Below are 11,666 nucleotides of genomic sequence, written 5' to 3'. Positions count from 1 at the left end.
CGCCCTTCAGAAAAGCAATATCCTAGCTATTGATTCGATAACTCAGAGTTATACACTCTAAGTACGGACCCTTTAACTACTTATAAGGACTACACTGGCTATTACTAGTATGCACGCGTCTAGCAGCAGCCGTATATACAAGCGTAGTAGGCAAGTAGTTAACATTCGACTTTGAACCTAAGTTAAATGCCTTAGCCGCCTTACGTAGGCGCGGAGGCACACTTAGAAATAGCCGAGCATTATCCTAGTTCGTAATGAAGTACCTAACATTAACGTTGCGTAGCTAAGGCGGAGTCTACTCCGGACTAATATTAGTTAAGCACTAGATGATTCTCTAGAGAATCGCGATAGTTAACTAAACTTCCTTAAGAACTGCGCCTAGTTAGCAAATTGTTAGAAAGGGAAAACTCTAATAGCAACACTTACTAGTCTCTATAAGCTAGAGCTTATTATAACGCGAAGGGTGCCGATTCTTGTTTAGATCGTTACTACCGCCGCCGCTGCTACTACTACCTATACTACTCGCTATACTCCCTAGGCTAGGGTGAAGAATCATCGCTATAATAAAGTCTCGGCTAGCTATTAAACTTGAAAAGTTTTAGTAAGAATTTGAATTCTAGTAGAGGCTGCTAATACTTAGGGGATTGCTAAAGAGTAGATTGTAAAAGTTCAAGTTGTTTAGTTAAGCTTAGGTGTCTCTTATAGGCACCTGCTAACCCTACAATTACGACTAAGGACATCACTCTAAAGCAAACTAATTAGCAAACAATGTAATACAAGCACGTACAAGTAGCACAGCATATAAAGCTGCACGTAAAGCAGATATAGTCTAACATCTAAAGGCAGTTAGAAGATGAAGTGAAGCTCTAAGCCTAGATTTAAAGTGTCTAATCTAAACAGTACATTATCTCTACCTAAGGGGGAGTGTTATAGTTTAGTTAGGTGATATGCTAGTCAGCTAATACCATTAGCTAACCTATGCTAAGAGGAAGGACGCACAATAGGTATATTAACTGCAGTTTCTATAGCAGGCTCCTAATCCTTCTTCGTATAGTTACATAGTTGTCAATCCGATGATTAGTTGCATCCTTAGCACGATTCACAACAAGAAGGTTTCATGGTCGGTTTTCAGCAGGTCAATCGTCGCCTTGACCACGCTCGTTAGGTCCGCGTCGTCGAAGAGAGGCTTCTTAGCCTCAATGACCTTGACACCTTCTGGAATACTGACGCCGACCGAGTCGTTGACATTGTCGACGATTGCTTTGGACTCGGCGGATGTGAAGCTTGGAGCCGCGTTGGCGTCGGCATAGCCTTTCCTGTTGATCGCGTGGATTCCCAAAGCCGCAGCAAACACCGGCTCGGATTCTTGAATGCCACCCTGATATGCTGAAACGGCTGCGGTGAGCTTGCGCACTGCTCGGTCGATGCCGGTGATGTCGTTGTTCACGTCCTGCGCGGTTGCTCGCTTTTGGATAGGGCTCGCAAGGGCGAATGGTGCCAGGAGGAGCAAGGTGAGTCCACGCATTTTGGATGTGCTCTGCTGAGTGAATGTTGGGCTTGTAGGAGTGAATGAAGTGGTATCTGCCTACTCTTAACCCAGGATGTGGGCAGTCTTTGTACTGCCATGCTTAGCAACGCCCGCTTTGCTCAGAGATTAGAGGTGTCTGTCAACAACGTGCTAAGTGAAATGCCGAGGTGATCAGCGAGGAAGCCGAACTTGCAATTGGACATGTCGCTTCTCATCAGGCACCGTTCGAAGCATAACCACTAAGTAGCAATGTCCGGATTGCGCGCAGCGACAAGTACTTGGAAGATATCGATCTCTAAGAGCTGTCTGGCCACCTTCGAGGCCGCACCCTCTTCCGCACGCACGTATCCATTAAGTGCTGTGCAGACTCCAACGGGACGCGCCAGCGATGGCCTCAAAATTTGAGTGAACTTTACGAAGAGCACCGCTTCGCTAAATATGTAAGCCCTACGACCTCGCCCAGATGGGCGACGCCTATGCACCTACCAGCGTGAGATCGACGATGGCTGAAGGCCAAACATGACAGCGAAGCTATACCGAGCTATCCACAGGGAATATTCTGCTCCGCCAGCTGTAAATGATCACATGGTCTGCACGAGGAACGCAACGCTTCAAAGAGTGCGAAACAACCATATTTCAGCAGGGCTTTCGCTCCAGCTCAAAAGGAAGGCAGATTGGGCGATCTTGGCTCGCCACCCATCAGGATGGGTCTGAGTACTTCGCTTCTGGGCTGAGAATGCACGAGTACATTCAAGAAATGCGCAAAGAAGTACGAGCCTGGAGTGAGTGAGTGAGTGAGTGAGCACCGTGCCTTATGCTTGGGCAGGGTGAGGAACAAACAACCATTGGCTGGCTAAGCGTGTGGTCTGTGCACTGAGACTAGCCTCACCCCGCAAAGATTAACCTTATTCTACCCTTCCATGTCTAGCTTACTACTGAATGTCGCACTTCCTCTCCTCTCTCTGCCCCATTCTCACATCGACAATGCGTTGCAGACGATGTTTGGCATCCTCGACGCCGCAAATGGCACGAGCACAGGCAAGCCGAAGACATCGGCGGATCGCGCGTGCGACCAGTGCAAGCAAAGGAAGGTCAAATGCCAGATGACGAAGCCTTGTAAGTCTGAAGAGCGTCAGCAGGCCGTGTATACCATGTACGGCCGGCCAGCGTAGAGCCTCGAGATCGCCATGGTGTAGCTCTGGTGCTTACTCGCTGTGCTGAGAGCATGGTGTTGGCGTGGCTCGCGTGGCTGACAGCATCGCTTGGAACATAGGTACGAATTGTTCGCTGAAAGGTTTCACTTGTACCTACGACAAGCCACGCAAGAAACGAGGTCCAGCGGGGAAGCGTATGAGCGAGATTCGTCTTCATCAGAAAAGTCTCTCGTCATCAGACCAAGACCGCATGCCATTCGAAGCAAGTCCAACCATGGAGTCACTTTCGCGAGTCAGCACGGCCAACTTTGACAGCAATGGACATGCCATGCAAAGTGGGTATGCGGAACGACAAACGTGGTCTGCATCATCGGCCTCGCAGCCTGATCCCACGTCAGCAGCTCACACGATGCCGGCATACGGAGTTGGCAATACTGAGCAGGCTGCGGCCGATATGAGTTCTGCGATCGCTGGGGCCACACCACGACCACCCCATCAGCAGTATGCTGCAAGCGAGCACTCCACCACAAGTATAGGTGGCAACTCCATCACAAGTCCAGCGTCATACATATTTCCAAGTTTACCTGCGGAATCCCCTTCTGGCATGACTGATCCATTTGGCGCAATTCTGGAGCAAGAATTAGCACCTCTCGCTGCAGCTGCGGATGCTTGGCCAGCCAGAGTCAACGAGACAACGCTTCTGCCATGGATCGATGTCTACTTCAAACGTTTGCACCCGACTGTAAGTCTGCAAAAGATCGCTATAGCTCAAAAGCTTCGTGCGAATTCGAATTTTGCGCACTGAAGAAGCGATCTCATGACATTTACTGACGCCAAAATCTCACTCCTGTAGGTCCCAATTCTTAGTAGAACGCGTCTGTACTCTGATATGCTGCTGCGAAAACACCGTACAGATCCTCAATATGGATCAATGCTGCTGGGTTTGGCAGCATTCGCAATGACTCAGCCAGTTCACATCCACGAGCGAAGATCAATGCCCTCCCGGTCGATTCAGGCCCGCATGCTGATGGAAGAATGCGTGAAGTTGAGGGTAGCTGTGAGCTTTGGCGAGGATCCGACAATCGAGATGATTCTGGCAAGCTTTTTCCTGTTCGCATGCTTATTTGGCAACAGCGAGCACAAAGCAGCCAGACATCGACTCAGAGAGGCTGTCGACCTGGCATACTCCCTCGGACTACATCTACCTAATTCATACGACGGGCTGGCCTCAGAGAAGAGGGAGCAGTGGCTGCGAACATATCTGGTTCTTTCAGTGACTGAGCGAGCATTTGCTCTCCAACAAAATCACGCTATCAGCTTTAGAGGACAGCCTGGCGTCGCAGCTCGATTCATGCAGGCATTTGATTCTAGGGCCACAGACGAGTATATCTCGTTGCTAATCTACCAGGACCAAGCGGACGCCGTTGGCATGACCGGTCTTCTCTACCTCATGGATACATTCGACACCGTTGATGAAAATGTAATGGATTGCTGGAACGGCTTCTGTCATTACAGTGATGGTGCATGCGAGACGTTTGATCGAAGACGAGCATTGCAGACATTCCGAGCTCAGCGAAGAGTCCGAGAGGCTTGCATTGCTGGCAACATCAGCTTCGCTCCATCGGTCACACCACTTCCGCTCGCGCAGCTGGTAGAAAGCCAACAAGCCGATATCTCGGTCGCTCAATTCTGGCTCTTGAACCGCCTGTGGAATCTTTGCTTGTCACATCAGCTCTTACGGGAAACTTCGGACTACGAGGAGCTTCGCTACGAGTTTGCTTGTCACATCGCACACGCTCTGCTCGCATATTGTAGCAGACTTTCTCTCGCCGCTATGGAAGTCCATGGCGTGGGAATGGCAGAGAAGATCTATGACGTGACCGTTGGAATTCTGACAGCGATCAATGCGACTCCCCTCATACATCTAGAGTTGGTGCTCGGGCCTTTGGAGCCAGATGTGATTCCTGGAGCCATGACGACCGGGCACATTACAGTTCACGCCCTGCTTGAGGGACTTGGGAGGCTCATTGGGGAGTTTCGAGGAGGCGAACATCCATTCAGCTCGAAGTTCGCGTCCGCCGTGAGCTCGCTTCCAGCATATCAGGTGCAACCAGGCTGAGATGCTGTATCGACGTCCTCTTTGCGCTCTAAACAACAAGTTCCGCAAGAAGTTTTGGAAAATCACTTTCTAAGACAGCGGTTGAAAGTGGATGCTTGTGAGGAGATGCACCAAACACCACTTCTGGATTTGTTCTGAGCAGGATATCTAGTACTTCGAGACACGTACTGTTTTGCGGCCATGACCTCCAGTCGGTCCGCCGTCCAGATCCTACATCGCTTACCATAAATCATCGGTGGAATCGTGGGCAGAGAGAGTGAGAAGGCGAGCACTGCGGATATAACAGCGACATTCGCCAAACCAACATCTGCGACCCATGGAGTCAATGTTGTCGCAATGATTGTTGCAATCACGTTTCTCACGAAGGATATGCCGATCAACGGGTCACCGATGACCTGTACATATGTTATGACGCAAAGCACGCATGACTCCTCATCGGAAGCTTACGTCTTTGCAGCAATCCATGGCATAGGTCAACGCAACATCACCGATAACAACGAATCCAAAGCCGAAGACTCCAAAGCCGACGGCTGGAATAACCCAGTGATCACTGTAAGCGGTCGACAAACCAAACCACAGGACGCCAGCAGGCATGAGAATTATGGATGGAAAAGCTGTCCAGAGTCGCATCTCCGGCTCGAAAATATTATTGTTCCTGCGAGAGTGTCAGATAATGGAGCGGTTCACAGTCAGCACGGTCTTCAGCAGTCCAATTTCAGAGGCATCAAAGATGTATAGAGGCTAGACTACTGTCTGCAACGTACGCATTGAATTGTTTGCCGTGAAGTGTTTGTCACAGTATAGCTATACGGCTCTCAAGTACTCTGACCAAACATAGCAAGCCACTCACGGGCGGAAGCCTCGACATCCATATTCTGCAGCCTCTCGTCGCTCACGTTGTAGGCGGTAGGAATGGGTTGGTCGGCCGGCTTGTCAAGGATTAGATTGGCGATATGTTTACCGCAAAGCCAGGCATTGGGCACTAGTAATGTCAGCAATCAGGCGCAAAAAAAGGAATGTCCCATTCCAGTACTTACTTCCATAGCCGTTGTAGCCGGCAGAGATATATTCACCACTGCCATCTCGAGTGGTAGCGGCTTTTGGGAGCTTGCCAACAAGCGGTAGACCATCTGTGGTACAGCCCATAACACCAGTCCAAGCTGCTTTGATCTCGCTGCGCACGGGGCGACCAAATGTAGCGTCCATGATGCCACCAAGGTGAGCGACTGGAAGAGTAGCATTGCTGTCGTCTAGAGCGTTTCCCAGGTCGTGATGAGCTTCAGACATGACAAGTCCTCCTCCGATGAAGATCTCGCCGCCTTCTCCACTCTGGGTTATGTAGTCGAAGCCGTTGCGGTAGTGTATCGAATACGACCTTGACCCGTGGACGCCAAATGAGGCATGAGGTGTTTGTGCGGTCATTTGGCCACGCAATGGCCACAAGGGGCCACGAAGTCCTGGTAATAAATGGCCAGCATGCCCATTGGTGGCATGTACGACACGACTAGTCTTGATATCGCCTCGAGGGGTTTTTACCAAGTAGTGCTGTCCATCGACATCAATACTCTGGACCGGCGTATGGGCATCTATTGAGAATCGCTCGCCATACCTTTCGAGCAGATCCGACAGCATTCCCGTGATCAATCGATATGGCCACGCAGCTCCAGCTTGGGACGTCACGCCGCCAGCTGCGTTGTCAACTCCGTAGTCTTGTTGCAGCTCGCTCTTGGAAAGCACTCGCATGCGACCAGCGAGATCTTGATTGTTTGCCCGGAAGTCCTCAAGCTTCGCCTGCATTTGAGAGAATCCGGAGTCGTCAGTGAACAGATTGACACTTTCGACACGGCGAATCTCGCTATAGCGCTGGAGCTCTGCCGGAAGTGTTGCTGCTACGGCAAAGAGCTCTTCAACATTTGCAAGCGTAAAGTCGACCACTTCTCGCGCCTTTTCTCTGCCTATTCGAGGAGCCAGATCTGCATAGCTCACTTCCGGGACGGCTTTCACATGTCCGCCGTTTCTCCCCGTGGCTCCGCTGCAGATCTGACGAGCATCCAGCATGGCAATATGTAAGTCATGAGCTTGCATCAGGAGCTGTCGGGCCACACTGCACCCCGTGATTCCTGCGGGTAAAGAAGGAGAAATCAGCACGGGTCTGCGACAGAGGCTGAACTTGAGTCACCAGAGCCAATGATCACCACATCTACGTTGCGCGGCAGCTTCGAAGACTGCAGGTCGGCCAGAGGCCTAGTCGGCGGTTGTTGCCAGTATGATCTGGTCGAGTTCTCTACTGGCAGCCCCGGATCATTCTCCAGTTGCTGCTTCAATTGATGCAGCCCGGCCATCTACAACACGCTTTGATAGTCGGCGATCACTTAATGTCGATTGATGGGTGGTAATAGAGGTCGATGAGAGGAAACGTATCATCAGCTTTATTAGAACTATTCTACAGTAGAATATGCCGCAGTGTCGGGTCCCGCGCGGAACTTGACAGCCGCCGGCAAGCTTTGCCCTGCCCTGCCGGTAGAATACGCAATAGAACTGTTATAAAGTTGAGATTGAAGATGATTATATAGAGGAGGAAGGCTAATTATAAAGGTAGAGCCGTCGCTCTATTAGTTAGCTAACCCCTAGACCGTTACTTCCTTATTCCGTAATAGTCTGCCCTAAATAAAAGAAAAGGTACGCCCTCGTACTATTGCTCTAACTTTCCTCGTTGCCTAGATATTAATTATCTAGTAGGCCGTCTACTACTTAGGTATAATGTCTATTTGTATTTCTATTCGTTTAAAGGTATACTATTACCTTAGCCTTCCTTTCTACGAACTCCGCTTGCTTCTTATTAGCCTTAGCTTCTATTACTACCTCCTTACGATCTAACTAGGCTTAGACTTACGCTCGTCGCGTTTCCTTCTTAGCTACTATCTATCGGTTAGTATATCGTTCTACGGACGGGTCGGTTAAGTTAGTCTATACTCCTATATAGCGATAGAGTACCTATCCTTAGTTACTTTCGAATTCGGCGCTAAGGTCGTCCGTTAGCTAGGTAGCCTTAGTCGTTGCTACTAATAAACCTTCCTTTTTAGACTTCTATTTAGGCAGGTTTAGCTTATTGTTACCCTTATTATCGGTAGCTTCCCTAGCCGCCTAGCGGTTATTCTAGTCCTTAAGTACCTCGAAGTTCGCTAAAATCTTATTAGGCTTATACTCGTTATCGTTCTCGATCTATCGTCTAACGGTATACTATCGCCTTACTAGGGCGACTCGCTCGGCCTCGCGGTCGTTCTATACCTAAAACTATCGCTAGATAAATTCCTAGAGTAGCTTATTAGTCTCGGACTATAACTTCTTCGTTAAGTTCTTAACCTTTTCGAGCTCTCGCTCGGTCCTATCGTCGGCTATATTCTTCTATATAACTAGGTCTATATTAAGCGTCTTATTAGGTGCTAGATAGAGTATATTAACCTCGATATCTCGTATTACATCTCTTCGCTCTCTAAGTATCTTACTATGCTATTTCTTTACCTTAGGCGATAACTTAGCTAACTCCGCTTTTAAAGTCCGATCCTTAGTAGGCTAAGCCGTTAGGGCTCTAGCTAGAGCTTTCTTCTTATCCGACGACGTCTTAGCTACTAGTAGCGTAGCCTTTAGCGTAATAGGTATCGTCTTCCTAGCCTTCTTAGTTAGCCGAGGAGTTATATCGCCTTCGTCTTCGTTAATAAGTCGGCCCTTACCCTTATTCTTCTTTCTCTTCTTAGTGCTAGACTTAGATAGCGTTACCTCGTTAGCGTTAAATAGCGTAAACGAAGGATTAGTATTAATCGGCGTAAACGATAGAACCGGTGCTTTATTCTCGTTATCTAAGATAGGTTCTATATCGGCGATAGGCTCGTTATCTAAGATAGGCTCGTTATCTAGAACGCTAATCCCTACCTCGCTTTAGAACTAATCGATTCTCTATTCTACCGTTATATTATCCTCTTACGGTTATAGTCTCGAAAAAGAGTTAAAGGTATTAGGCTCGTCGGAGTCGGGCTCGTTAAGAAAGTCGTAGACGTCGCTATCGCGAGCCGAGCGATAGTCGTCGAGGTCGATATCCGGAAGGTTATTAAAAGTGCCGTTACTTATAGAACCGGTACTAACGGTATTCTTAGCCTAGCTATCCTTACCGTTACCCTCGCTAGCGTTACCTAGCAAATTAGTAGTAGTAGCGTCGTTAGTAGCGGCTATCTCGCCGTTAGCCTCGGCGGCCTACGCGAAGAGATCGTTAGTAAAGGACGGAAACCAATACTACTACTACTACTTGTAGCAATAGTATAGGCTACCGAGGGTAATATAACCTATAGCAATATAGGCAGCTATGTTTAGTAAGATAGGATAACGAGACTGTCGCTTAGGCTAATAACTAGAGCCCTGCAATATAGGCATTATAGAAGTGTAATATAAACAATGTGCTGTACGAGGTTAATAATCTATCTACTCTATAGAAGGAGGCCTCTTATATAGGCTTAAAACTGGCCTATAGGTGTAGGGCCGGTTACTAGCTAATATCCCTCCCTTTCTTTATATCTAACTAGACACGCTTTACATTGCGCGCTTAAAACAAATATATATGCATCCTTAGCGCTCTTAGCTAAGGCTATTTTTACAACTCCGCAATAACACCCCTAAGGTAGCATTAATCCTAGATACTATAATTATGTAAAAACAACTTTCTAAGTAACACTATACAAAGCTACTATTGCTTTAACGCGCCGTAATCCTTACTAGCAATAACCTTATCTGCTAGTCGGCTCTCGAAATCTCCTCCGTATACGTTAAAGCTATTAGCACCGAAGTACTATCCCTCGTAGAAAGCTTAATTAACGAGGAGGTTAGTAGCCTTTTCCGTCGTAGCATTCTCCTAATTGTGCAGATATTCCTTAAGTCCTTCGTTATTAAGCTAGAGGATCTGTTTAACTTCGTTCTAAACAACGTAACTTAACTAAGGAATCCTACTAACTAGGGCGTCGGAGATGTAGCCGAGACCTTCGACTAAGATAGCCGTAGGGAAAGCGAATAGTACGAAGGAGTTAGAGGCTAGGAGGGCGGTCAGATTGCGATGCGCTTTAGCAACCTAAGAGACTATTAAGTTCTCGTAGCCCTTAACCTTAGTGCCGTTAATAACGCGAGAGTAGCCTAGGTTAATTAATATACAGTTGCTCTTAGTCTTTAGATTACTATATAGCAGGTGTAGTATCTAAACAGAGACCTCGCACTCCTTTAGAGGGTTAAGGATCTACTCCGCTTTACGCCCCTTACTATTAGGCTAACTATCGAATATATAGTCGAGGTCGTCGTCGGTAAGGTACTTATTAGTAAGCTTGCCGATCTTGCTTAGTAGGACTAGGCTACGAGCCTTAAGCTTCTTAACCTAGTTCGTAAAGACCTCGGGCTAATATATGCCTTCGACAATAGTAGAGTAGCTAGTCTTATCCTTAGATATAAGGCAGACCTTAATACGTAGGTAACTAGCACCCTCGCTAGCTGCGAGCTTAACTATATCTTGTCCGAGACGAGCAGACTCCTTAGAAGGACAGTTTTCGTAAGTACCGCTAACCTTAAAGAACTTAGTAGGCTTAGGGACGGAGATAAGCTCGTATACGTAATTAGGTCGAAGGGCGACAGCTAAGAGCTATAGAGTAGGATGCTAGCGGACGATTTAGTTGCTTATACTATAAGTTTAAAGGGCATTACGGCCTTCTTGCTTAGACTTAGGCATTGTACGCATATACTAAAGGTATATCTTAAACTCCTTCTATATTAGATCGATAAGGAAAGGAAGATGTACTCTACGAGGCTCTTATAACTAACTAAAGACTTAAGGGAAGATAGTATTACTAGTCTAGCGAAAGCGGTCGAAGGAGGTGCCTTAGGCCTCTATAGAGGATCCGAACGATCGAGTATAAGCCTTAGGCTTACCTAGGGTTTAAGCTAAACCTAAGCCTAAGAGGTATAGTTAAGGACATAATACGGCAGCGTATAAAGGCTAGCACCTTAGAGCCTTCCTATGCCTCGTATCGCAATCTATACTTCCTAGTTTAGAAGAAGACAGCTCCTAGGGAGCTAAAGAAGTATCGGCTAATTAACGCTACCTAGAAGTTTAACGTAGTTACGATTAGAGATGCTAATCTTCCTCTAGAGACTAATAGGTTCTTAGAAGCCTTTGCTAACTATATAGTAGCCTCGCTAGTTAATATATTCTCGGGCTACGACTAGATACCTCTCTACCCTAATAGCCGGGACCTTACTAGTTTCGAGACACCTCTTAGGCTATATAGGCAAACTACCCTTCCCTAAGGGGTAACTAACTCCGTAGCCTAGTTCGTTCGTATTATAAACTAAGTCCTCGCGGCCTATATCTCCTATATAGCGATACCTTTCCTCGACGATATAGGTATTAAGGGCCCTAAAACTAGGTACGATAATAAAGAAGTAGAGCCTAGTATCCGTAGGTTCTTTCTCGAATACATTTAGAACCTCGATAGTGTCCTCTACGACCTAGAGCGAGCTAACCTAACGGTGTATAGGGAGAAGCTTTAGCTCCTATACAAGCGCATAAACATTGTCGGGTTTGTTACTAACGAGAACGGCCGCTATCCTAACAATACGCGGGTCCTAAAGATTGTATCCTAGCCCGACCCTACCTATTAGAAAGATGTCCGGATCTAGCTTAGAGTAGTCTCCTACTTCTATATCTAGGTCGAAAACTTTACGTTAGTATATAAGCCTCTATACGCCTTACTTAAGAAGGATATAGAGTTTGAATAGACCTCCGTTTACTAAGCCGCTAAGGACAAGGTTACTAAGGCACTTGTTAGCGCGCCTA

General features: G+C 47.3%; 3 protein-coding genes across 3 annotated transcripts; 1 reads left to right on the top strand and 2 right to left on the bottom strand.

The window, feature by feature from the left end:
- Positions 1–1,099: 1,099 nt before the first annotated feature.
- MYCFIDRAFT_30883 (uncharacterized protein) lies at positions 1,100–1,525 on the bottom strand (the record flags this gene model as incomplete). The annotated part of the gene is made up of 1 exon (XM_007930568.1): positions 1,100–1,525. One exon carries the CDS (start codon positions 1,523–1,525, stop codon positions 1,100–1,102), a length of 426 nt encoding a protein of 141 aa, XP_007928759.1.
- Positions 1,526–2,513: 988 nt separating this feature from the next.
- MYCFIDRAFT_56707 (uncharacterized protein) lies at positions 2,514–4,801 on the top strand (the record flags this gene model as incomplete). The annotated part of the gene is made up of 3 exons (XM_007930670.1): positions 2,514–2,644; positions 2,802–3,424; positions 3,536–4,801. The coding sequence occupies exons 1-3, from the start codon at positions 2,527–2,529 to the stop codon at positions 4,799–4,801; spliced, it is 2,007 nt and encodes a 668-aa protein (XP_007928861.1). The 5' UTR covers positions 2,514–2,526.
- Positions 4,802–4,847: 46 nt separating this feature from the next.
- Positions 4,848–7,189, bottom strand: MYCFIDRAFT_86840 (uncharacterized protein). Its single transcript, XM_007931085.1, has 3 exons — positions 6,981–7,189; positions 5,839–6,921; positions 4,848–5,783 (listed from the first exon to the last, which is right to left on the bottom strand). The coding sequence occupies exons 1-3, from the start codon at positions 7,141–7,143 to the stop codon at positions 5,617–5,619; spliced, it is 1,413 nt and encodes a 470-aa protein (XP_007929276.1). The 5' UTR covers positions 7,144–7,189; the 3' UTR covers positions 4,848–5,616.
- Between the last annotated feature and the right edge of the window lie 4,477 nt (positions 7,190–11,666).

The sequence above is a fragment of the Pseudocercospora fijiensis genome (assembly GCF_000340215.1).
Source record: "Pseudocercospora fijiensis CIRAD86 unplaced genomic scaffold MYCFIscaffold_7, whole genome shotgun sequence".
In the NCBI taxonomy this organism is placed as follows: Eukaryota; Fungi; Ascomycota; class Dothideomycetes; order Mycosphaerellales; family Mycosphaerellaceae; genus Pseudocercospora; species Pseudocercospora fijiensis.
Note: the sequence above shows the minus strand (reverse complement) of the source record. Positions and strands in the feature narration are given on the sequence as shown.

What these genes read in the sequence shown, in the direction of transcription:
- MYCFIDRAFT_86840 (XM_007931085.1), bottom strand. Translation starts at nt 7,143, where the DNA reads ATGGCCGGGCTGCATCAATTGAAGCAGCAACTGGAGAATGATCCGGGG. An exon ending in TGTGGTGATCATTGGCTCTG is followed by an intron (nt 6,922 to 6,980) that starts GTGACTCAAGTT and finishes CTTTACCCGCAG; the next exon opens with GAATCACGGGGTGCAGTGTG. An exon ending in CGGCTACAACGGCTATGGAA is followed by an intron (nt 5,784 to 5,838) that starts GTAAGTACTGGA and finishes TGACATTACTAG; the next exon opens with TGCCCAATGCCTGGCTTTGC.